Source organism: Barbus barbus (genome assembly GCF_936440315.1).
Source record: "Barbus barbus genome assembly, chromosome: 35".
Taxonomy (NCBI): Eukaryota; Metazoa; Chordata; class Actinopteri; order Cypriniformes; family Cyprinidae; genus Barbus; species Barbus barbus.
The window spans coordinates 20416544-20442957 of NC_136763.1; the positions used below are offsets into that span (position 1 = coordinate 20416544).

Consider the following 26414-nt stretch of genomic DNA (forward strand, 5'->3'; position numbering starts at 1 on the left):
TTGCTAGCATGTCCACAACTTTGCGAATTGTTATGCTTTTCACAAGGGCTGTATCCAACACATTTGGCACACACAACAAAGTATGGAAAGCTATGGCAAATATTGCTGCAGGTAGGACATTTAAGCAAGATCCAAAAAAAAGAGCACTGATTGGTGGAAACGTCTCATCCTCGTTCATTTTGAAGAGGACAGTCAGTTTACTAACTTCAAACTGTTTTGTTTTGGTTTTTTTAATGAATGTACTTTCTTTTATATACAATATTTTTTTTCCATAACACAAAAACATTTTGTATTTATGGAAAAGTTATAATATTTTATTATGTTAACCAGTTTTTGAGCCTAGACCTAAAATGAAATTTCCTGAAAATGCATTCTGTTACACATTTCACTTCACGTGGCATGACGAATATTAAGTCACAGCTTTGTGCATGTCTGCTAATATTTAGTTGATTAGAAATGACTCAGTTAAGCATGAGAATCAAGGATGAAATGATGGCTCGATGTGAGCAGCACGTTTCCAAACCGCTTTTGGAATTTTAACCAAACAAGAGCCACATCTTATAAAACAAAGAGCTGAGAAAAATAGCGAGATTAGGGATTTATTTAAATTACAGCAAAATATACTCCATTTATATGATTCAGTAGAGAACAGTCCACATAATAAGAATCCAAAACGAATAAATAAAATGATGAGAAATTTGAACAGATTCCAGCAGTTCCACCACATGCATGCTAATGGAGAGGGTAATTATCATCATTGCTGTCGGTGATTCATCCAGGGAACATTTTCTGTGGTTGACCACATTTGTTTTGAAAGGGAACAGTGAGGAAACCCACAATCAGTGCTGAGAGATGCTGCACACGTACTCATTACACTCAGCGAGTATGATTATGTCCATGTATACAAACGTACGTTTCAATGATCTGTAGCCATAAACATTTGGACAGAAGCAAAATGTGGCACTGAGGCTTCAACCAGCTTACTGTGTCTGGAAGAACAAAAAATAAGGTGCTAAAAATTGAAATTCACATCTGTGAAGTCTTTTTTTTTTTTTGGAACATAATGAAATATTTTAAAGGCTCATTGGGTTTCTGCAGGTTTTATAAGGACATTTAAGACTACTTTAGGACCTTTTTAAGACTAAATAAAGAAAATTTAAGGAACACGGTGACTTGTATTAGCAACTACAACTTCTAACCAATCTCCATTAATTATTTTTTTACAAAAAACAGTTTAAGGTTTGAATAGCTCTGCTCCAAACCATATGGAAACAACTTTCCCGTGCAAATGTCTAAAGATTCTTAAATCAAGATACATTTATGTGACAAGCAATATGACCCAAGTCTTGTTTTCTGTTAACCTGATTCACAAAAAAATAAAACTGCCAAGGGGCTCAGAAAAATACTTAATTCAAGGTGAAAACAACTTTTCATTCCCATTGACAGATATTTGTAATGGTTTTAAACATAAAATCACTGATAAATGAACACTTCATATCTTAATTCTGCATCTCAAATAAATGTATCTAAGGATATTTGTATTTGAAAACATTTTAGCAATGCATGCAACATATGCCATGACTTTATGAATTTAAGACTTTCTTTTGAAGGCCTTCATTTGCAGAAGGATGAGTTAAGACCGTTTTAAGACCCGCAGAAACCCTGTTAATGTCAGTATTGCAGTAATAAAAAAACATGAATTTAAAAACGTGTTAACTTGAAACTCAGCACATGAAATAGACATGGAATTTTATGATATATTGTATATTTATGAAGAATTTGCTTTTCTATACTTACAACGCTGATGTTTATTGTCTTAAAGCTGTTAAAAGGAGACGCTTTTATTTCTTCTGAAAGGTTTCTTGGAAAGTGTTCATCACATTTCATCTGAAATGCCGCATGGATTCATGGGCTCACGCATGCAAGGACGTTCTAGGCCGATAGCAGACCTCACAGCCCACCAAAGCTAACACATCAAACCCTCACTGTTAAAATAAACTCAACTGAAGCTGTCCAGAATGAGTGACGAGTTCAAGTGCTGTGGAAAATTACAGAAACGCCCCAGTGGAGAAGCACAAAGATGATTTCACATATCAAACCAAGCAGTTCAGGATAATTCCTCTGTGTTTACTTTCTGCTAGTATTGTACTTGCTTTCAATCACTACATTGTTATTCTTTATCCTGTTTTTTTTAAAAAGACATTGTTGCACTAAATAAGAAAATATCAGGTTTGATTGGGGACAAGGTGTTTTTAGTGGATGTGTGAAGCTAGTAAATTCACAAGTGTCCACTCCCACGTGTGTAGTGAAATGTTTTAAATACAAGGGTGCAGAATTTAGTAGGGATGTTATGACATGTCCCTACCGATATCTACTAAATTATTCCTAGCAATAATTTTGAACAAACAATCAAACGTCTGTTGTCTGCCGCTAAGTTCCCACCAATGCCAAAATCAAACCTGCACCCTTGTTTAAATATGCAAATGATAGATCTAATCAAATATGCCCTAATTTGCATACATTTTTAGAACATTGAAGCCTTTTTTCATTTTGTCACGCTATAAAACAGAAACTTCTATCAAAACAAAAAGCAGCATTTATTTAGGATTAAAATGTAGAAAATCAGACAAATGATAAATGAACAAACCGCTTTGTAAAAACCTTTAGGATATAGATAGGAATCAAACTGTTAAGTCTTGTGTATGAAAGTGGTGCTTTAGATTTCTAACTCAGAGCAGGAGAAAAAAATGGCCTTTAAAGATATTTCATGTAATTGAAATCTGATGTAAATAAATTGAACTTAATTTGCACTGAACCCAGAACATTTGTTTTTCATATTATTATTTGAATTATTATTCATTTCAGAACAATTCCACTCACTGCTTCTTTGCCTTCATGACAGAATTGAACTGATCTTTTGTTTTAGTTCTCCATTTAGTGCTTCAAATGTATTGTAATCAAGGAGTTAAACAACAGAGGATTTAAAATGAACAGATGTAACATATAACCTCAAAGTCGACATGAAACAGGAATTACAACCATCTTTTCATGTCTCAGAGTGAAAAGTGTTGGCTAATTGCTGCACTTGTTTCATGTGAGTGACAGGTTAGAGGGATGTAAACGCATCTGGCAGCTCAGCAACATGAATATTTTTACTTCATTGTGATTTTAAATGTTTAATTTTAAGAGTAAATGACTCATTTTTAAAATAATAAAACATGCACAGTCCCCAGAAATATTTGGACAATTAAGCCACACTTAATGTCTGAATTTCTTTGCATTATAAATATCAAACCAAGTGGCATTTATTTAAAAAAAAAAGATATTAAGATAAGTTTTAAATTTCACAAAAAGATGAACACAAAGTGTATTTTTTTTTGTCAAAATTTAGTGGAGTATGCTCATGCACCGAAAACAATTTGGTGGAATAATTTTCACTTTGGTTAATTTCACAAATTAATTAAATTACAAAGAAATGGCTTGAAATTGCATAATGCATTGAATGAAACATAAATAGTATTTTCTTGTAAAACATTCATCAATTTCTGAACTTGCGGGGAACTGTCTTCATATATCCATTGAAAACCACTTTGCGATTGCGATAATTGCATCATTTGTTTGTAAATATCATATGGTTTGATAACCAGTATGTGTGACATTTTGATGCTTTCTTTTGAGTGTGTGCATGTGTCCAGAATTGTCCAAATATTTAGACCCATCATATGAACTTTATGAGCAGTCAAATAAAAAAATATGAGAATGCTTAAAGGTTTAAATCCCTTCACTTAACCAGTTTGTCAGAATAACAGAATGCAGTCAATATCTGTTGTTATTCTGTTGGCTATTTGTGTTAGCCAACTGTCAACTAGATGCTTGGGTTTCTTAAACATGTAGTTATAGTATGAATGAAGCTATAATTAGTTTACAAAAAGGGTTCCAAACATCCATTAGCTAAAATAACTTGCTCAAAATGGCTTTGACCTTTAAACCATTTAAACGTGAGAGAATGGAGGAAAACAGTATATTTGAACTTGCACGTATAGGGTGAATTAAGGGTGATTGGGACATTAGGTCAAATGGGACAGCATAACTATACAGAATTTATTTTCTCATCTAACGACTGAAAATAAAAACTTATTTTGCTGAGTAGGTGTAAGACCACAAAATGAAAATGGGATGCCCTCATTGGTGTGACACAGAGCCGATCCTCCCTATACGCAGAATATGCAAGCTGCGTAGGGCGAGACGATTCAGCAATATTTGCCAACTGATTATGATAAAAAAATTAAAAATGTAAAAAACCTAAAAGACGACATTCATTCTCAGGGATACAAACTACTACTGGCATTTTCAAATTTCTTAATGCCATTTACGTTATTGGTCACAACATAAGATAAGAGTGAATGTTTGTAAATCTATAGTCTATCCAGGCTTTCTTCTGTAATTTCACGTGTCTAAGAAAATGTTTTTAAAAATCCATGAAATATAATCATCAAACTTACTCTGGAACATTGTAAATCTGAAGACTTCGTAACGGTCAAGTGCCGTGATTAGGAATTATAGCCTAATAAAAATATAATTCGCTAGCCTGCTTCACATGCATCACACACTGGTGGTCAAATGTTTAAAATAACGAAGACTATTATTTATTGAAAGGAGGCTGAATTTATTTGATCAAAAATACAGTAACAAATATTAATACTATGAAATATTACCTAAAATAGTGGTTTTCTATTAAACTTATAAAATGTAATTTATTTAAAGCTCAATTTTCAGCATTACACCAGTTTTCAGTGGCACGTTCCTTCAGAAATCATTCTAATATGCTCTTTATTTGTGATCAATTATTACTAATGGTCCTTATTCTCAATACTGAAAACTTAATATTTTATGTTTTTGCTTAATATTTTGGTGGAAACTGTGATAGGCCCTACTTTAATTTTTAACTACTGTATAACCATTTTCTTCTATTTATTTTATTTTTTTCACATTTGAGGTTAACCTGAAGAAAATAGCAGGTTGTTGGCCAGACTAGGCCTTCCATTGAAATTATGAGTCAAAAGGGAACATGATCAATTAAGTAAGTTTCCCCACAGAGCCAATTTCTGGATAACAGTTTATGACCCTACTGTTTACTGATGTCAATAAACTTTACAATAAACTGCTACCTGAACAGCAAAAACAGTTTAGAACTAAATATTGACAATTGAGAAACAATCATACACAGCATACAGGGTGCAGACAAAGGAAGAAGAGACTTTATGAAACAACAGTCAAAGGCGGTACAGGTTTCCAAATGATGTGAATTAGAAGCAGCATTATATTTCATAATGTACAATCAGTAGGTGTGTATTAGTTGAAATAGCGAAATGGTCTGAATAATTTTAATTGCAAACATGAACACCAAGTCTTCCACTGGAAAGAAAAAAAAATGCTGGATAAATTATGAATGAAATGAAAAAAAAAAAAAAAAAAAAAAAAAAAAAAACTTTTTTTTTTTTTTATTTGCATATTCCAGGGTTTTATAACTTGTCACATGGTCAATGGAAAACAGAACAGACCAAATATATATCCACATTTGACCACCATTACATGTTTCAACATCATGGTTAACAAAAAGACGTTAATTATTCCAGTGAAATCAACAGTCCAGAAGCAGCTAAATGATCTCTAATCGCTTCCACCAAAGCAAAATTGTATATTTAAACCACAAGACCAGTGCAGCTGAGCTGGTCTGGACCAGAAATAGCACCGGCACTTTCACAGTCTATCTGAGGTCTACACAAATCAACCCAAAAAAAGTGTGTCCTAAAGTACATCTGCTGCAACACACTGAATGTAAACATTTACAGACATTTACAGCAACTTGCACTCAGCAAACATCTGTTTTGTAAACCCTTAGCTCTGCTAGTGCTTTCATATTGATGGGAAACATCTAACTCTATGGAAACACATTCATTCTGAAGCAAAACAACAGAATGTCATGTTAAAAGGAAAGCAGGTACAACACAAATATGAACGCAAAACAATGACTAAATGCTATAGTTGGTATAAACACTATATATGCACCTGGAAATTTTTTTTTTTTTAGCTCACTAAATTTGTAACAAAGGCTAATTTAGTATATTGGCCAACATATCTACATCTCTCATTTTATTTTTAACAATATCTGAATTAAAATAAAAAAATATCCTACTATAAAATGACTAAATATAACCTGTTCTCGTCTGAACACATCCTGCTCTTCAACTGTATGTTTATGCGAATGGCAGGATGGAGCAATGGATCATCTGCTTCAAACACATTACAGAAACAGTCCACACATGTACCATACATTATTTTCACATTTTGTGAATTTGCTACAGTGGAGTACCCATCGCCGGCAGTGTAGTGAGGATATTCAGCAGCAGAGTGGGGAAAGCCCTTCTTTAACTACATTGTGTGAGAGTCACAGGTTTTTGCTTGTTGTTTGGCAGATGAGTGATATCTGGCCAACACTAGCTGACAAACTTTAGAACTTAAGATCAAGCAGGTTTGGTTTCTTCGAGAAACTGTATAAAAGGGCAAATCTCACACAAAAAAAAAAAAAATATTAAAATGATTGTAATATAATTGTATATTTTATTCAGTTATAATAAACATATTATATTACAATAATTTGTAATGACCCACACAAGCTGACAAACTGTCTTCTATAACTTAAGATGAATCAGGTTTTGCTTCTTAAAAATTCTTTAAACTGCATTAAATCTCACAAAATATGTCACATTTCACCCCAAATCAAATTAGATTAATGTATCAAATTAACTACTGATCAAATTAATTATTTATTAAAATATTGTAATATAACAATATATCAAATTGTGGCATTATTTTGATAATATTCAGATAAATTGACAATTATGACATAAAACAGATTAAAAACATCCTGTCTGGGCTTTTTTCAATCAAATTAACAAAAATTAAGCAGTACAACAAATACTACCATGATTTACTCTATTTTTTATTTTATTTTTGTCCATTACAATAATTAGGATGCTTTTCTTTTTTTCATACTAAAGTAGACTGAAAATTAAGGTTGGATGAAAGTTATCTAGAAAAATAAGATCACAATGCAAACCATCTTAAAGGAATAGTTCACACACATTATGTGGTCTTACACCTAGGACTCATTAGATGAAAAATGTATCATTATAACACTTGCTCACCAGTGGATCCTCTGCAGTGAATGGGTGCCGTCAGAATGAGAGTCCAAACAGCTGATACAAACCTCACAATAATCCACACCACTCCAGTCCATCATTTAACGTCTTGAGAAGCGAAAAACTGCACGTCAGCAAGAAACAAATCCATCATTAAGGCATTTTAACTTTAAACTGTTCCTTCTGATTGATTTCATAATATGTTTTCATAATCCATAATTTTCATAATCCAATTTTCATAATCCATAATAAATTTCCTCCAGTGAAAAAAGTCCATCCCGTGTCTTCACACCAAAATACACTGACAAATTTGATTAGAACTGTTTTGGATTGTTTCTGCCTTTAAACAGCACTTTATCTGTGCATACTTCTCTCCTGATTCAAACGAGACAACGTTTTAACTGGAGAAAGCAATGGATATGAAAATAAAAATGTCTTGATGGATTTGCTGCACAAACACGCAGCTTTTCACTTCATGAGATGTCAACTGATGGACTGGAGAGGTGTGGATTATTGTGATGTTTGTTCAGCAGTTTGGACTCTCATTCTGACGGCACCCATTCACTGGTGAGCAAGTGATGCAATGCTAAATTTCTCCAAATCTGGTCCCATGCATGAAGAAACAAACTACATTTCGGGTGGTCTGAGGGTGAGGACATTTTCAGCAAACTTTCAGCAATTTTGGTTGAACCATTCCTTTAATGATCTTATTTTAGTGTGAAATATAATCCTGACAGATTCTGTGAGATTCACCCCAACAGGCCAGTTCTACAGCTGTGCAATCACAAAATGTAAAATACGCTAAGTTTGTTTTTTACAAAATTTTTGTTAAGAGAAACAGAGCACAGAATCTTTCCCTAATCTAACGACAAAAACTTCTCAAACAAAGTGTTTAGGTGAAAAACACTGTATATAGTATTACGATAGTAACAGACAATATACAACCCATTTTATGATAGTAATTGATGTCCTTAAGACATTTTGCTATAAAACTTTTGATCCTAAACCATGTACAGTACTAACTCGATTTACAGGACATATTCATAAAAATATACTGTCTGAAAAGGAACTATTGCATTGAAACTGGAGAATAATTTACAGCAAGTATTTGTACAATGGTTACTTTTGTTTGCAAGTTGAGGTCAACCTCACTGCAATGATATGTAAAAGCTGAAACATTTCACCCCAAAAATAAAAACTCTGCCATTGTTTACGCATCCAAACCCAGGAATCCTCAAAAATATCTTGTTTTTCCAGCTTTGAAACTACAAAAGAGTCAGAATTTTCATTTATAGACAAACGTTTCCTTTAAATAAAGAGACTAAACAAATTTGATATAATAAATGAGGTCCACTTAAAGCTGCAGTGTGAAAATGTCTGATTCTGTAATGTTTATAAAAATTTCTATAAGAGCGGTCACATGGATGATCAGCTCTCTTTTAATATTGTACTGTTCTACAGCCCTATACGAGTAAATTAAACGCAACTTGTGACTCATCTGAAGTCATTCGGAGATCTAAAGTGACGGATGATTTGAACAACACAGCTGAAACGGAGCAGAACTGTGATGGAAGATGAGATGGGACAACAAACATCCGTCTGGTTTCTGTCAACTCTGTGTGCACTCTGTTTCCACTCAGGAGGGAATGGAGTAATTAAGTCTCACATTTAGAATAGAAATCGGTTTACTAAAACACTAAGAGCCTCTCATTTTCATCAATATGATGACATTAAGAGTGTTATGTGTCCAGTCCTGAAAATGACCTTTTTTGCTGTTAAAATGCAATAAATAAAACCAGCTGAACACATGACTACAGTACACCTGAAGGAGTTTAGAGAAAAAACACCTGCATAGTTTTTGAGCGGATCAGTGGGCTGCAGTGAGGCATTGTGGGACAGATATCAGCAGCAGGCTCAGCACTATGTGTCACCTGTGAATGGGCACACACCTGCCTCTGGATTACCTGGAAAAAATAAATAACTAAATAAATTAATTTATTTAATACATTTAAATTAAATTAACAAAAAAAAATAAAATTGGGTTGTGGAATGCAGGGAAAAACAATGCTAAATGCAAATAATAACACATTTCTATATAGACATCTACAGTTAGAGCAGCCATATATATATGTCTTTATATATACATAATAAATATACACAGTACACACACATATTATATAAACAAAACCTTTTATTTATTAATCGTTAATTAATCGTTGCCCAGCACTACTGAAAAGATGTACTGAAGTCAAGCGATTGTATTTTTAATGTATTGTTAAATAAACTAACAATTGTGGACAAGAAATGAATGAATTTTCAAATGAATAAATAAATAAAAATAATCTCTCTCTCTCTCTCTATATATATACACATGCTGGATTTGTGAATCCTAAACATGAACCAAATCAGTTAAGAATGGCTGCTATAAAATAGTTCCTGATAATATCACGTCAACAAAAATATTTTTGATTTTTTTTTTTATTATATGAAATATTACCTGGGGCAGGCGTGGCTGCTGTGGGGGGCGTGCGGGACTCGTCGTCGTCGCTGAAGCAGATGGCTGGCTTGCCGGTAGATTCCTGCACGCTGATGCTCCGCAGCGCCAGGATACGATGGTGCAGGGCTGCAAAGAGCTGCCCAGCGTCTTTAGAGCTGGACTGAGAGATGAGATGAGTCCACATGAGACCAGTAACACAACACTGACTGACTCAAATCAGCTGTGATGATATAATCATTCGGCGCATTCTTACAGATATGAGGAAGACTTTGACGCCCTGCTCCTCTGCGTCCATGGCTGTTATTCTGAGACTCTTCTCACTGGCTTTATCCACTTGCATCTGAGGCCAAAGCTTAGTGTTGAGGATCACTCGAAGACTTCCCTGAGTCCGCATGACTGCAAACCAAAAACAAACACTATGATCAGCTCTCAGTAAACAAGACTACTTCAGAATTTTCTTTCTAAAGAAATTAAACCCTGTTCTTTCAAAACGAGTGACTGAAAAAGGTGTGTTATGCACTTTTTTGTTAAAAAAAATTTAATACAGGCCAATATATATAGAGAAAACCAATGAACTGACCAGTATTTGTCCATTTTGAGATTGCTAGCAGCAGCCACTAACTTGAGCACTCAAGGCCGATAAAACCGAAGTATTAGCACCCCCTTGTGTCGGTTACAAAATCTGCAAGCAGCCTCGTCTATAATGAAAATGTACTGTTTTTTTAATGAATTTTGTATAAATATTGCATAAAGCAAGCATCCAATAAATTTGAGCATCTGTTGTGCATCTCATTGGCTCACTTTAAATAGTCTCGAAGTAACAGTTCATCCGATACCAAAAATGCAGTCAACATTTACACTCCAGTTCAATTCAAACTCGTGACTTTCCTTTTTTCAAGAAATTCAAAGAAATGTTTAAGCAGAAATTGTAAGCTTCTGTTTTCCATATAAACAAAAACAGAGCGTGATTTCGACACTACCGTTCTAAATTTGGTGGTCAGAATGAGTTTAGTAAATATTTATTCAGCAAAGATTATTGGACTGATCAATAGTCACAATATACACAATCATAATGTTACAAATGATTCCTATTTCAAATAAATGCTGTTCTTTTGAATTTTCTTTTCATCATTACATTTTAAAGTATATTCAAATAGAAAACAGTTACATGTAATATTCCACAACATTACAGATTTTATTGTGTTTTTGATCAAACAAATGCAGCCCCGGTGAGCATAAGAGACTTCTTTCAGAAACATTAACGGTAGTGAATATTATATGACTTCAGAAGATGTGAAATATAGAAGTTATATGCACCATTTCTATGTTGATATTTTGTTTTTCCTATTTTGATCTGACATTTTTCATGTGATCTTTTTTTTTGTTTGTTTCACAGAAAGAATAAAAAAAATGTCGGATTTACATTATGATTAAACAATGACAAAACTTTTTCTTTTAATATCAATGACTGGCCACTATCAAAACTCAATGGAAATTCACAGTACAATATTGAAGTGTGAGGGTTATACGACCAAGGCCTTTGATAACCTCTGCAGTGCATTACCCAGTCTGGACTGTAAGGTGCCGTCATCAGCAGACGCCATGTCATTGAGCCTGAGCACTCCACATCCTCTCTCCACCCATGACTGAGATGTCATCTCAAACACAAACAAGTTACACTGCATCTGAAAACATACAGGAAAGAGCGTCATCTTGTCATGTGTTTTTATGAAGCTCGCCTGTAAGGATCAGATGTGTGAGCTGCTGTCACCTGCAACACATTGCTCTCAGACTCCTCTCCTGTCCTGACTTCCACCCGCTCTAATAAACACTTCTGCGGTTTGTGTGCTTCGTGTCGCGCCGCCGACTCCTCCAGAGACTCTTTCATGTTGTCACCTACAGCACATTAAAACATTAAACCACAGCATGAACTTCAATGATTTAGTGCAGCGGATCAAGATATTACTGTGAAAATAAAGGTAGAAAACGTAACTTTCATTACCTTTCAAATCTTAAGGGATATTAATGCCTTTATTCAACAAGGATTCATTAAATGAATAAAAAAGTTACAGTAATCACATTTAAAATATTATAAAAGTTTGAGATTTCAAATAAATGCAGTTCTTTTGAACTTTCTATTAAAAGAAAAATGCATCAAGATTTCCACAAAAATATGAAGCAGCACAACTGATTTCAACAATAATATTTCACAATATTGCAGTTTTTAGAATGTTTTGAATGGAGCCTCGATTAAAAATCTTCTTGATATTAGATACTCGATGTGATTGTTTTATTTATTTATGAAGACAATTGTGGACTCGTGACAAATTGTAAGTCACTTTGGATTATTTATATATATATATATATATATATATATATATATATATAATATATATACATACACACACACACATTTGCTATAAAACATATACAGTGTGTGTATGTATGTTTTTAGTGGCTAAGTTAAGCAAACTGTGCTATTTTATTAACATTCTGCCCCTTTTGTTTTGCCTTTAAGACTCTGTAAGACAAAAAAAAGTCAAAAAAGTACATACTCTTCTCTACGGTTTGAACATGTGAGGAGGAAATCTGGCTGAACAGGCCCATCTCTGACTGAGGCTCTCTGCTGCTCCCTGGAGGTTCAGAGCTGAATTTTGGCATTGCCTATAAGCATGCAATACATAAACATGTCAGGAACTGTGATCTATGATAACTTGACCATGCCAAATCATGACAAACATATCAAGGTTTAGAAAAGAATTTACTGTTTTACCAAGACACGATCCAACATGTTCTGCCCAAAGACAAACTTGACGCTGTTGGCATTGCTGCTGTCAGGTTTTTGTGCACTAAGAGAAACAATAGCGATGCCAAGAAAAGTTACAAGTTTCTGCCTGAGGAGATCTGTAAAAATGTCTTTAAAAACTAACACGAACATTTCAGCTGCAGTACCTGGAAGCAATATACTGCAAAAAGTAATTTGTTTCCTCTGAATTGACACTTTCGGATGAGACACAGCTGCTGGCCACCTGCAGCTAATACAATTATACTTTCAATCAACAAGACAAAACACCAGCACAGAAACAAAACTATTTTTACTAAAAGACAGAACTTAATAAAGAATTATTAGGAATTAGGGCGGGGTGATACAGGTAAATTATATCTTGATCCTTTTCAAATATTCTATATTTAAAATACAATAAAAAGAATGAAATATAAGCATAAATGTAATAAAATAATATCTCCTACATATTTGCACTGAAATGTTTTTTTTTGTCATTTTTAATGGTTTTCATCGTTAGCCAATCAAATCAACCAAACTGTATTGTCACTTACTGTAACTTAAACAGATAAAACCTTTATAATGTAAAAACTAAAACAAATTAAAAATCATCAATACATCTACTTTTTATTTAAATAACATGATGAAAAGTGATTAAATCATTATTTATTTAATTAACTGACATCTATATGAACCATCATAATATTATAGTCTTCTGCTCACCAAGGCTGCAATTATTTGACCAAAAACACAGTGAAAACAGTAATATTGTGAAATATTATTACAATTTAAAAAACTTTTTTCTACATGAATATATTTTAAAATGCAATTTATTCCTGGGATGTAAAGCTGAATTTTCAGCATCATTTATCCAGTCTTCAGTGTCACAAGATCCTTCAGAAATCATTCTAATATGATGATTTGCTGTGCTGAATAATATTCTTGTGGAAATAGTGATAGAGATGTTTTTCAAAATTATTTTTATGAATAAATATCTTTACAGTGACTTTTGACTTATTTAATTCATTCCTGTTGAATAAGACGATTATCTTCTTGAGAGAGAGAAAAAAACAAAACAAAAAAAACTTACTGACCCCCAAATTTTAACATGACATTAATATATTTTTTAAATCTAATACATATTATGTGGGGACTTTTGATGATGCAAACAAAACACTGAAGAGGAGTGTTTTGAACTGTTTGAACTGATTCATGAAATTAATTTATAATGTTTCCTACTGAAGCTTAAATAAGAGATGCGATTAAAACATGAGACAATCACACAGAGAACACCAGACACAAATGAATCAAACCTTTGCTCTGTCCCTCATATTCTGGCCAAACACAAAACTGGTCTCAATTGGGGAACTTTCAGTTTTGTCTTCTGTTGTGTGCCCAAAAGTGCTGTTGCTCTTTACCTTAAAAGAAATAACAAAAGGTTGTTTAAGTTTAAAAGTGTGAGGCTGCTCATATCCTGTTCACTTTGCTATAGTTATGTGTCAGAGCTTCAACTAGAAATCCAGGGTCAGCCAAAAAAAACGAAGACATTCAGAACAAGATAAAGTATTTTCTGGAAGCCACAGCCATGTAAAATAAAACTAGACTTGTCTGGCCTTTGGACCATAGCCCATGCTGCGTTCAAACATGCTTACATTTGTAGTGCAAATATTACAGTGACCTGAAAATGATGTCGACACTTAAGCCACGATTCAAGATGAATCTCTGTGTTATATAACTAAATATCAAACAAAGCGGCATTTGATGAAAAAGTATAGCACAAATACACTTCTTAAGCAAAATAATACAAAAAGTATTAATCGATTTCCTCCCAAAGTGCACTAAAAGGGATAGTACACCCAAAAATGAGAATTCTGTCCATTTACTCGCCCTCAATTGTTCAAAACCTGTATGAGTTTCTTTCTTCTGCTGAACACAAAAGAAAATATTTTAAAGAAAGTGGGTAACCAAACAGTTTCTGGTCCCCATTGACTTCCATAGTATTTTTCTCCATACTATTCAATGGGGGCAGCTGTTTGATTGCCCACATTGTTCTAAATATCTTCTTATATGTTCAGAAGAAGAAAAGAGAAAAGAGATAAGAACTCAAAGGTTTGGATTTTCATTTTTGGGTGAACTATACCTTTTTATTGTGACAATTTGAAGCAGATAACAGTGTTGTCTAGGTCATGGGTTGTTGCCAGTCACGTCTTACCGACGACAAGTCATTATTCTGTGTGCCAGCAGCAGACATCTCTGAGTTACGTTCACAGTCTGCTCCTCCATCTGAGAGGTCCTTCGCTCCGTTTGAACTGCTGTTGCTCGTGTCTAGTGAAACAACAGACGGCTGTTAGTTATAGCTCTCCTTCAGATCTATTTCAGTTGATATTCATCATGTACTCACTATGGGTGTAACGAAACACGTATTCATACTGAATATTTTCAATACAGGTCTTTCGGTTCAGTGCGCATGTGTACAGAACAAATATAGCATTGTTTTAAACAATGAATGCACATGAGGAACCTTGTTTGAAACTCCTAGTTTATCTTCATTTTATTTAATCAATCTCAATTCCTAAATCCCAAGACTGATCTTTTAGTCTATGTTGTTTCAGTTGATGCATGAATAAAACTTCACCGGACGTAAAGCTCATCTACTGTGCACTTATTGCCATAAGCTTTGTGTTTTCTTATTTTTAATAAGAAAAAGTCTCATCTTTCAAATTCTGTCCAATTAAACAGGAAAGTCATTATAATAATGTATATAACAATAAATGCTGCTCTTTGATTGCAAAACAGCAGCGGAGCCTGAGTGAAAGCAATCTTCTACTAGCTTTATACTACTAACACAACATAGACATGAATGAACATATCACGTCTCATGTAATAGCTCAATCAGTGTTTCAACCATGGAAAGACATTGATAAAACAGCTTGTAAACAATATGTCACATAGCATTGCCTCGGGAAGCCATTGAGTACCCACAGATGGTTAGTTCACTACAGAAATGTATGCACTATATTAGCCTATATATTCATTATAGTTATTTTTATATATAATTGTATAATTAGTTAATGTAAACACTGGCAATTTACATGTACACATACTTTTTATTTGAGTGCTGATTACTGCATCTAAAAATAAATATTAAATGTAATAGTTTTGGCTCTGGTGTTGATTGTAACCATTAATATTATAGTAATGTGCAAGTAATTAGGTTCCCTATACAGTTTATAATATTAACTTAATCCTTTATCATTAATCTTAAGATATTTTTATTTAGAGACAGAACCACAATTTGTTCAGTAAACAACAGTTTTACGTACCGAACCATCATCTTAGTGTACCCTAGTACTCACTGTTCTGAGGGGGGGATCGAGCCAGAGGGGGCTGCAGCACTGGAGGTCGCAGGATGCTGCGCTGGGCTTCTTTAGGTTTCGGGCTGGGGACACCTGAAACAAAATCAATCAAAAGACATCTCTCAGGCCCTCTGAGGCTCTCAAATGATGACTGTCTATGGAATCATGTAAATAAACAATCTTATGAAAGCACCACAACTGGACATTAATCAACAGATGGTTCAAAACAGCAGATGTTTGAACACTCACCAGCGCTCGGCGCCTGGCCATGGATCAGAGTCGGGGGTTTCAGGCGAAACCCCACAGTTTTCTCTTCTAGGAAAATAAAAATTAAAAAAATAGGAGAAAACGATAGCAGTCAACATGAAACCAAATCTGACATTACTTAATTTTTTAATGCACAATATTAGTCTTGTGCAAAGATTTGTAATAACTTGCCCAATTTCTAAAACAACTTTCATTTTGAATTGTGAAATACTGTGCGCTTTTCTCAATCAATCCAATTCCCAATGGATAAACTCCAGTCTTGATTGTTTTCTAACTGAATATCCCGTTTCACTCATTTCATGTAATTTCTTACTGACTGATTTGGTACAGATTTAAAGCACATTGAGTCTCACCAGGTTCTGAGTCGGAGTTTTCGGTTGGTGACTGGCAGAAACTGGATGGCATGAAAACATTATTCTTAGAAACTGTAAAAAGGATAAGAAAGTGCGTCAAGAAGAAGCCAGGCTAAATAGAAGAATTTCTAAATGTACTATAAAACCTGTAATTATTTTCCAGGTGAATTACCGGAATGAGTTGGTGGAAATTGCATAAATGGTGATGTTCTTCCTCTTTTGGCTGCAGGGCTATAATTGCCATCTGCTGTATCAGAGTCTGGAAAGAAACAGAAGGAAACGTCCAGGAAAAGGGAATTTATAAAATTAAAATACATTTACGTATGACACTCACAAAAACTGCCAAGCACATTTCAAAGATGTTTTCACCCCAAACTCAAAAGGAAAACAATTCATTACATTTTTCAAAAAAATGAAGCATGTTTAGAAGATTTCTAGGATCTGTGATAACATTCATCACGTAAGCACTTTCCTTCTTTAAAAATGTAATTGTAGTAACTGTATATGGCTTTATAGAATTTGATTCATTCATATATTTTCAGTTAAGTAACTGCTTTTAATTTATTAAATCAAACACATTTTAATGTCCTTAATTGTGCAATTATTAAAATACAAAAACAAATAATACCCAGGTCTCTTTTCCTTTAAGACACAAGTGTTCCTTTTTATTCTAATATGTCCCAAATATGTACCAAACATTTCTTTGTCAAATTCATCTTTTCAGTAATATTTTCTGTTAACTGACTGAAGCTCACCTTCTCCATCCTCTGTGCTGGATCCCTCTGCTGACCTCTGAGGACAGAATCAGTGTTTTAAGGCCAGTATAGAAAAGATGTGGCCTGAGTCATGCAGTAAAAACTGAAGTGCTAGTCTTACCTTTTGTGCTTTATCTTTCTGAAACACAAACACTGGAGGAGCAACAGCAGGTTTCTCTGCAAGTTGAAAAACAAGATTTGGTGTCATTGAGTGGATATGTACATGCTACAGTAGCATCTCATGTAGCCTTGACAGAGAGAAAATACATCCAAGAGAGTAGATAAAGTGTGAGAAATACATCTACGTACAGTATATTACAATTTAAAAATATATTAGAATTCACTCAAAAATTTAAAATATCAATTAAAGTAGTTTAGAATAATCAAAACTTACTATTGTAACCAAAAGTGTGATTTGTATATGTATTAGGGCTGTCACTTTGGCGTGTATGACTAATTAAACTGTGGAATAAATAATAATTTTATTTAAATAGACTGCTGTGAACTGTAGCCCAGTGATGGATGTTATATATCCAATTATATGGAAATAAAATACACAATATATTAAGATTTGAAGCTACTTTTTGTTTTACGATGTTTTGAGCTTGCATATTCTGAACGGTTGCATCTTTTTCTTGGATGCTATTTTAATAAAATATGAAATAATAGTCGAAGAAATCTAATTTTTGAAACAGAACCATTTATTGAACCTTGGACAAAATCTTTAAAAAACGTGCATGTGTTTTTGTCGAGTACCATATTTTATACATCAGGCTTTTATGGCTTATATGATACAGCAGTATGATACAGTAGAATATGAATACCGTACAATACAGAGGCCCAAACTGAGCAAAAATATGCAATTTGGTACAGATGCTGATGTTTTTATGGCTAAGTAGTAAGATGACATGCTTAGTTTTATGATCAGAGCTCTGTAGTTTCAAAACATATAATGCAATGAAATACAATAAAACATTCAGACATGAACAAATAAAGCTTGATTGATCATATATGATACTCATAACTTAAAAAATATTTTTCTAGAAAATGCAAGTAAATCTAAGCTGTTTCAGTGCAATAAATGTTCCTCACAACATTACAGTTATTCTTATGTTTACTTTATAAAAATCATATAAAATGTAAATATTTCACAGCGAAAAGACACGTGAACCCCAAGCTGAATTATTTTTATCAGGTAAAAACTTCCCCCATGTTTTTCCAATTATACTAAAAGGCTTTATACCTGATAAAAAGCATGAAGATTGTGTAAAGTAGATTGTATTCAGCAGATTGTTCAGTAACATGTTGATCATTCACTGTACTTCATATGGAAACATTTCTGTCTTCATTTCCTTGTGTCAATTTTTGTGTTACCACGTGGCCTTACAGAGATGTGTGGCGTACCCCACACATGTACTAGTTAATGGCTCAGATGTCTAACTCAGACCTTTTAATATCTAATAATGACTCTCTCAATAATACCACTTAAGAAGTGCAGATGAGATCATCTCATCCGTTTGCCAATACAACTCACCGTTCTCATCTGCCATGCTGCTGTCTGATCCTCCGCAGGATGAAGTCAAGATCTTCTGTTTCCAACCATTAGAGAGAAAGCACTAAATAAAATACGGTGGCAAAAGCACAAGAATTGTGTTAAATAAAAGATGACATGACATGAAGTAGCCAAAGCTACCTATTTACAAATGCAAAACATTGCATTAAAGGAACAGTTCTGCAATAGTTCTGAAACTGAATATTGTTATCATGTTTATAAACTTGAAGGAATCAGTTTTCAAGTTTAACTCACTGATTTAACGCTCCTGTCGTAGCAGTCTACAGCTCACTGGAGGGAAAGATTTTCAGTTAATGATGACTTCTTAAAATTGCTATTTCTCACTCAAAGTTGCATAGTATACATTTATGGTCATTTTGAGTACAATAGAAATTAGTCCAAAAGACTATAACACACCAGTTTGTATATTAACTAATAAATAATCTTTTACAATTAAAAATTAAACTTTTTATACTTGAAACACATTTTATTTTTTAACAGAATAATACACACATAAGCTAAAGCTTCACCTAATTCCCAGTCAAAAATGACCAACCTTTTAAAAACTGCTTGTAAATCTTTCATTAAGTTTTATTATTACCCAATCTTGGATAGTCTTTTTTTTTTCTTTCAGTGAGCACAGGTTTTGTATTTTATTTCGGAACTGACTGATCGTAAATCTCATTAATCTGAGTTTATACACCTCTGTGTCTGAGTGAACAAAAAGCATTATTTGTGAATAATTCTGGCAAGATTGTGCACTAATTAGAATAACTCTTAACTCAAACGAATGCAGCTTAAAAGTGATACATCCACTCCTGCCACAAATAAGAAAAAACCCACCAATTTATAGACAAAAATACCTGCCTACACATTTATGAAGACAACAGAAATAACAAATACGTCTGTAAATGATAAACACACTTCTGTGAGAGACACAAGTGTATGTAAACATTAGTTCTGAGGCCAATGCGTTCAAACGCCACGATAACATTTCATAATTAAATCCCCTGAAATAAGCAAACACTCGGTCTGTCAGCTCCAGACAGTCTCACAAATCATAACATGATTCTTTGTACTTAATGAAAACATATAGAAAGAGCTGTACTGGTGTTTCATGCACAAACATCTCTTACCCTCCTCCGCCATCTTACTTCCGCTGTCTACCCATAATCCTCTGCGCTCTACGTAACGGCTGCGTTCTCAAGAGTAAAAACGTCGTGATATTTTACTAGAATTATATAATAACACTGCTATTTTAATTTCATTAAACAGCAGTGAAAAATACATCGCAGAGCAGAGAAAACTGACAACACACCGACAGAGCAGATATGAAACAAGGTCCCTCAGTGTCATTTTTAAAGAAATTCAAACAATAAATACCGTTTTGTGGCTCTTTAACGTGTCGTGACAAAAACGTGTTTTCATATTTACTCAAAGCACGAAATAAACATCAGAAAGTTATCAAACGTCACTGTTCTGTCTGATTTGTGGTTAAGGCTGGAGGGGATACAGCTGCGGCTACTGGGCATGCGCATTTACATATTTTCCAAGCCGACTATATAACGTGACACTTATGAAAATGGTTTTAAAAAGAGCATACCGCCATAGTTTCATCACTTTAGTCTTTTTGCATTAAAGGACCTGTCATAGTTTAATGAGTGGGAAGATGACATGAAGCGACGCTGCATGATGCATATATCACGGTGCAGATAAAGCTCCCATTAGGGGCGAAGTTCACGGGATTTTGTCCACAGAATGATTAAGAGCACACGTTTTAACATATTTTATTATAGATTTTCTGGTAAGCAAAACAAGTATTTAAAGGAATAGCTTATATTAGCACAGCTTAACCCTCCGCACATTTTTATTTTGAGTTATATGAAAAAGTTTCAATTCAGTCTATTTTCTTTACCCCGTTTTAACATGTATTTCTATGGAGACCTGCTACCTGGTCAGATCAGCTGTCAATCAAGCTCTTTGCGAGCAGTCACCTGAGACTGCAACAATTTACTGAAATCTAAAAAATTATTATAAATACATACGAAACTTGTGCTTATTTTACATCCAAAATACATGTTAAGTAAGACACATTTGTAATTCCCTTTGATACATGGTACACTTTAGATAGTGATAACTAAAGATATAAAAGCCCATATGAAATCTTTATATTGCAGTGGTCGTGTTTTAACTAATCATCTAATTCCTGATACAATGGCTCTGGGTTCCTATACAGACAATAATGCTGTACGATGAACACAACATCGAAAAATATGGACAACACACCCAGTCCAAACTTTGTGGGGTCTCCAAATATAAACTTCCATTTATCTGTCAAGGAAACACAAAAATTAAAACAAATATTTGTGTGCATTCTAATGACTTTAAAGCATTGCCGTAGAGCAAAGTGTTTGTGTGGTCTCACCGTTGTTATAGGCCTGAAGGAACATTTGAAGTAAACTGAAACTGCCCCCTGTGAAGTCCAGCAGCACATTCCCGATGCTCCATCCCTCTGTGCTCTGCCTGAGGTAGTTCATATAAGCCTACAAAATAATGCAGAATTACAGAACATATGTTTGGGTAATGGAACTGGACTTGATGTCAAGAACATGTAAACAAACGGAAATGAAAACATACACACAGGTGGCCATAAATTTGGAATAATCGTGATTTTGTTTTTCATTTTTTGGAAAGAAGCAATTTATTTGGGGAAAAAAAGTCAATTTCAAAACACAGTAAAAACAGTAATATTGTGAAATTCCAAATAACTGTTTTCTGTTAGAATATATTTTCCACTAATTTATTCCTAACGATGGTAAAGCGGAATTTTCATCTTCAGCAAATCAGCATATTAGAATGATTTCTGAAGGATCATGTGACACTGAAGACTGGAGTAATGATGATTGCATCACAGGAATAAATTACATTTTTAAATATATTCAGATAAAAAGCAATCAAATAAATTGCATTTCTGATCAAATAAATGCAGTCTTGATGAGCATAAAATACATATTTCAAAAACATAATACATCTTAATTATTACAAAATGTTATGTTTTAAACAACATCCATTATATATACATATATCATTTAATGTTTAATAATTTTTCCAATGCATCAAATTTGATCCAAATGTAACCATTTCTAATATTTATCCAAAGTACATGTTTCACAAATTATGTTACTCCAAAATTCAATCGCAGATCTAAGCTTTGGGACACTTGGGTGCAGTTTCTTAGGATATTAGGAGGATTGCTTTTATTCCGATTCACTTCTCAATTCACCACAAATATAAGAAAGTGGGTCCCACTTTATATTAGGTGGCCTTAACTACTGTGTACTTACATTTAAATTAATTATTTGGTACAATGCACTTATTGTGTACATGCATGTTTTTACATTGTACTTATATTTTTAAAAATACCTTTATGTAAGTACATCTGTAATTAATTTCTGTAATTACATTTATAATTACACTGTTGACCCATCCCTTACACCTTAACCCACCCTTAAACCTACCCGTACCACCAAACCTGCCCCTAACCTTACCCATATCCCACCCCAATAGCAGAAAAAGTGTTTTGCAATACAATATGACCACAATAAATACATTGTACTTATTTTTTGATGCAAGTACATAGTAGTTAAGGCCACCTAATATAAAGTGTGACCAGAAAGTGTACAAAACTGTTAAAAAGAGGAAGTGTGAAATCTATGTTTAGCATTCCAGTGAACTGCATAGAAGCCATTATTTTTAAAGGGATACTTCTCTAAAATGAAAAATACTGTCATTAATTACTCGCCCTCATACCATGCCAAGCCATCATGACTTTCTTTACTCCGCTGAATACAAATCTCCCATGGCTCTCAAATTTCTTTCACACATGTGAATATTCAGACATGGGGGCTAAAGACACATCAAGCCGAGTTTGATTCTCAAAACACCCTGAATATGTTTAAACTGAAAGCAAAATATCTGAGTGCTACAATACAAAGAGAACATTTTGAATATAATGAAATGTTGTTTTTGGAGTTTTCCCCAGTTCTCATGTACTTTCCTTTTAAGGAAAAATACATCTGATAAACATTTCCCTTTTGGATTTCATTGGAACAAGGAAGTAATTGGTCTGCAGTTTTTCCAAGTCAGGTTTGGAATGATATCAGGGTGAGTAAATGATAACATATGCATTTCGTGGTGTGAGATGGGAGAGTTGTACCTGAGGGATGTACTTCACAAGTGTGACACCCAGTTTAATGTAAGAGAAATAGTACAGATAATCCAGCCAGGAGATCTTCTGTGCCACAGCAACAAACAGGGAGACAAACGCAAAGGTCCAGCCAATCGCTAATAACCCAATGGCCACTTTGGAAACCTTTTGCCCTCCTCTCTGTATAAATAAAAAGCTATTTAGGAAACAATGCAATTTCATTCTCTAGATTTTCATTTTAATATTTTTTACATTTTATAATACAATAACATTTTTAAAATTAAAAACTACTACTACTTGTTACTTTATTTGTTAGTTATTATATTACGTATTACTATGTACTACTATTCAAAAGTTTGGGGTCAGTATGATGTTTTTAACATATTTCTAATGCTCACCAGTGCTGCATTTATTTAATGAAAACCTGTAATTTAGCGAAATATTCTTCATGATCCTTCAGAAATCATTCTTGTATGCTGATTTGCTGAAACATTTCTTCTTATTATTAATGTTCAAAAAACAGCTGCTTAAAACTTGTGGAACATGTGACATTCAGGATTCTTTGATGAATAAAAAGTATAAATTTAACTTTTTTTTTTTTTGCAAAACTCATTTTTTAATTTAATGCTGAATACTAAATTAAAGAATTAATTTCTTTGAAAAAAAATATCTTACTGACCCCATATATATGCGTGTGTATAATATTATTATTATTAAGATGATTTACAAAGTAATGCTTCAACATTTACCTCATAGATGACACACTGGCAGACATAGACAAGAGTGAGAAGTAACGCATGAAGGCTGAAGAAGACATCATTAGCATCGACAGGAATGACCCCATTTGGATCTTTCTTCAAGAACTCCTCCTATAGATGCACCATTTATTATCTCCATTAAAAATAAACTCTATTAAACATCTGGAGAAAAGCTAAAGACAGTTGTCTAACCCTTCAGTACAGCTAGCACTAAATTAGTCCTTTAAATGTGTGATTTTTCTACTACTATCCCAGTAATGTCCCAGACCATTGTCAATAAACAGAATGTTGCAAAAAAACTGGACTAAATAACTACAACCAGAAAGCTGTCAAGCGCACACACCTGTATATACGTCACCCAGAACAGGCCAATGTTGAACACACTGTAAGCGACGAATCCAGTCAGGTTGAGCGCGAGGAAATCAAAACTGAGGCCTACCACACTGCATGAAACAAAACACACGTTATTCATTAGCTTTTTTATTCAGTCTAAATCCTCGAATCTCAAAGATCATCTCGTACCTTCGTCGTTTCCAGTTCTTATACGCCTGCGGGTAGAACGACACAGACCAGGCCAGAAAGTAAATCCAGCCAATGATTTGGTTGATGATGAAAAGGATGTTGCTTCTGACAATCAGGAATCTGATTCGTGTTTCTAAGCTAGAAAAACAGAATCCAGTCTAGATGTTATTTTCATTTGTTAACACACATCTAAAATAAAACACTACAAAGTCTACTAAAGCCACAACTAATCATCAAAATATTAACTGATTGTATTATTAATCTTTTTCCCCTATCAAAAAATAAAAAGGAGAAGACTCTTTTCCTACTCAGTATTAGAATAGAGTCTTTTTAGTTCAATTTAAATGGACAATTGCTGGTCCCTATTGATGACCGTTGTATAAAAAAAAAAACACTATGGGTGTCAAAGGGGACCAGAAACTCTTTAAAATATTGTCTTTTGTGTTCAGTAGAAGAAAGAAACTCATACAGGTTTGGAACAACTTGAGTGTGAGCAGACTTATCACTTTAAATGTATTGGCGTAGTGTTTGTAACAATAAATACAGTTCACCTATTACTCAGCTGCCCACAAGCACCAGTATAAAATCCCCTAAATTAAGGAACTAAATAAATAGAACAGGTTTTGCAAGTGGCTGATTCAAATGTCTCCAAGTCTGGTTATAATGCATGCACAAGTGTTGCTTCGTGCTATAACTGACGACAAAAAAATAGCAGTAGGAAGCTATAAGAGAACATCACTTTTTATCCAATACTGTTTAATTGGTGACAGATTAAGAAAATTTAGCTTACAACACACTTTTTTATGTGAGTGTCATTGCTGGAAAGGTAAGCGGTCACCTGACCAACCCCTTTTGCTTGCACTTCAAAAGATACAGATGAGTTTCCTGCCGGCACGACAACCTGTGCAAGAGGAGACAGGACAAATCTAGTTATTTAGCATTGCTTCATTTGACAGTGTTTTATCGGACCCATTTGTCTGCAGCTAATATAATTATTCATGCATAACTCTGCTCAAAAAAATAATCCTGATGTAGGCTATAGATTGTAAATGGATGATACAGAAATTATATATATATATATATATATATATATATATATATATATATATATATATATATATATATATATATATATGATAAATCCAAACATCATAAGATTATAAGATCCAGTGCAGAATTTGACATGTTCCAGATAAAAGCAAGCATCAAAACATACAAATTCCTATCAGACTAAACTGTAACAACAACAGAATCTAGGAATTCAACATCAAATTTTGAATATGATTAAGTCAGACGGGTGTATTAAAATCTGATGGTTGAAATAAGTGCACAAACCTCATCAGGCAGCAGAATTATTGAAGAGACATTTTTTGATTCAAATGTGATATTGAAATAAACCGTTACAGATGTGTTCAATGGTGAACTGTGAATGTAAACACACACAGACAAGTTATATTTAAATGATTCCCAAACCATATATTTAATGTTTACATGGTGTGAATATTACCTCAGTGTAATGTTGATGTTTTCTGAAGACTGTTCCTGTAGATTCACTATTGCTGGAGCTGTGATAGTCACTTCTGGATCTGCAAATATAACTTTTTCTTATTCTTCTCTTTGTAAACTCTTATTTTATGCAAAACATCATACATACCAGCAAACGCCGTGTGCGCACAGGCAGCCAGTGTTATGAGAAACAATGAGAAAGCCTGCTTCATCTTATAACATTTATAATCCTACACGAGTGTAATTACTGTTCACTCAAGAGCTCTCATTAAAAACAAAGCGTCCTAACACGCCGAGACGAGTTTGAAAGACAAATCTGATTAACTACAGATCAACTATTAGTCATTCAGTCTATTTAAAGTGTAGCAGGAAACTGATCATAACAGTCCGTAGTTCCGCATTCGACATTTTGGATCACATGACACGGATCAGCTGACCAGTGTTGCCAACTATTTTTTTCTTTCTTTTTTTTATTTTTACTGCTTAAACATACAAAAACACCAATTAACAACAGTCAGAAAATTCTTAATACAATTCAAAAAAGTCCAAATAGCAGCATAACAAAATAAACATAACAGGAAAACCAAGAACGAAAAAAACTAATAAATACAGAAAAATAAATAATACAGTAATATAGGCCTAATACAAGGGGCTTAA

At 33.7% G+C, this 26414-nt stretch overlaps 2 protein-coding genes across 4 annotated transcripts; both read right to left on the minus strand.

Annotated features, from left to right (window-relative positions):
• Positions 1 to 7051: 7051 nt before the first annotated feature.
• On the minus strand, positions 7052 to 19950 carry LOC306854881 (ran-binding protein 3-like). 2 transcript variants are annotated; one of them, XM_079393176.1, is made up of 19 exons: positions 19901 to 19950; positions 19020 to 19055; positions 18747 to 18828; positions 17334 to 17389; positions 17213 to 17249; positions 16630 to 16716; positions 16458 to 16529; positions 16087 to 16152; positions 15838 to 15930; positions 14694 to 14806; positions 13795 to 13899; positions 12652 to 12734; positions 12473 to 12548; positions 12255 to 12363; positions 11471 to 11595; positions 11264 to 11384; positions 9953 to 10095; positions 9700 to 9859; positions 7052 to 9166 (listed from the first exon to the last, which is right to left on the minus strand). In XM_079393176.1, the coding sequence occupies exons 3-19, from the start codon at positions 18760 to 18762 to the stop codon at positions 9123 to 9125; spliced, it is 1506 nt and encodes a 501-aa protein (XP_079249302.1). In that variant the 5' UTR covers positions 18763 to 18828; positions 19020 to 19055; positions 19901 to 19950; the 3' UTR covers positions 7052 to 9122. The 2 variants fall into 2 exon arrangements, with proteins under 2 accessions (XP_079249302.1, XP_079249303.1); XM_079393177.1 differs by lacking the exon at positions 7052 to 9166 and having other exon boundaries at positions 9749 to 9854.
• On the minus strand, positions 19901 to 26173 carry LOC306854882 (cystinosin-like). 2 transcript variants are annotated; one of them, XM_079393179.1, is made up of 10 exons: positions 25906 to 26173; positions 25759 to 25831; positions 25587 to 25674; positions 25049 to 25152; positions 24252 to 24389; positions 24073 to 24172; positions 23721 to 23840; positions 22981 to 23151; positions 21190 to 21307; positions 19901 to 21095 (listed from the first exon to the last, which is right to left on the minus strand). In XM_079393179.1, the coding sequence occupies exons 1-10, from the start codon at positions 25967 to 25969 to the stop codon at positions 20956 to 20958; spliced, it is 1116 nt and encodes a 371-aa protein (XP_079249305.1). In that variant the 5' UTR covers positions 25970 to 26173; the 3' UTR covers positions 19901 to 20955. The 2 variants fall into 2 exon arrangements, with proteins under 2 accessions (XP_079249305.1, XP_079249304.1); XM_079393178.1 differs by having other exon boundaries at positions 25759 to 25837.
• Positions 26174 to 26414: the final 241 nt, after the last annotated feature.

What these genes read in the sequence shown, in the direction of transcription:
- LOC306854881 (XM_079393176.1), bottom strand. An exon ending in AGAAAGATAAAGCACAAAAG is followed by an intron (nt 17,250 to 17,333) that starts GTAAGACTAGCA and finishes TTCTGTCCTCAG; the next exon opens with AGGTCAGCAGAGGGATCCAG. An exon ending in TCGATCCCCCCCTCAGAACA is followed by an intron (nt 14,807 to 15,837) that starts GTGAGTACTAGG and finishes TTGTTTCACTAG; the next exon opens with ACACGAGCAACAGCAGTTCA.
- LOC306854882 (XM_079393178.1), bottom strand. Translation starts at nt 25,969, where the DNA reads ATGAAGCAGGCTTTCTCATTGTTTCTCATAACACTGGCTGCCTGTGCG. An exon ending in AATGACACTCACATAAAAAA is followed by an intron (nt 24,390 to 25,048) that starts GTGTGTTGTAAG and finishes CTGTTTTTCTAG; the next exon opens with CTTAGAAACACGAATCAGAT. An exon ending in TCTGGGTGACGTATATACAG is followed by an intron (nt 23,841 to 24,072) that starts GTGTGTGCGCTT and finishes GTGCATCTATAG; the next exon opens with GAGGAGTTCTTGAAGAAAGA.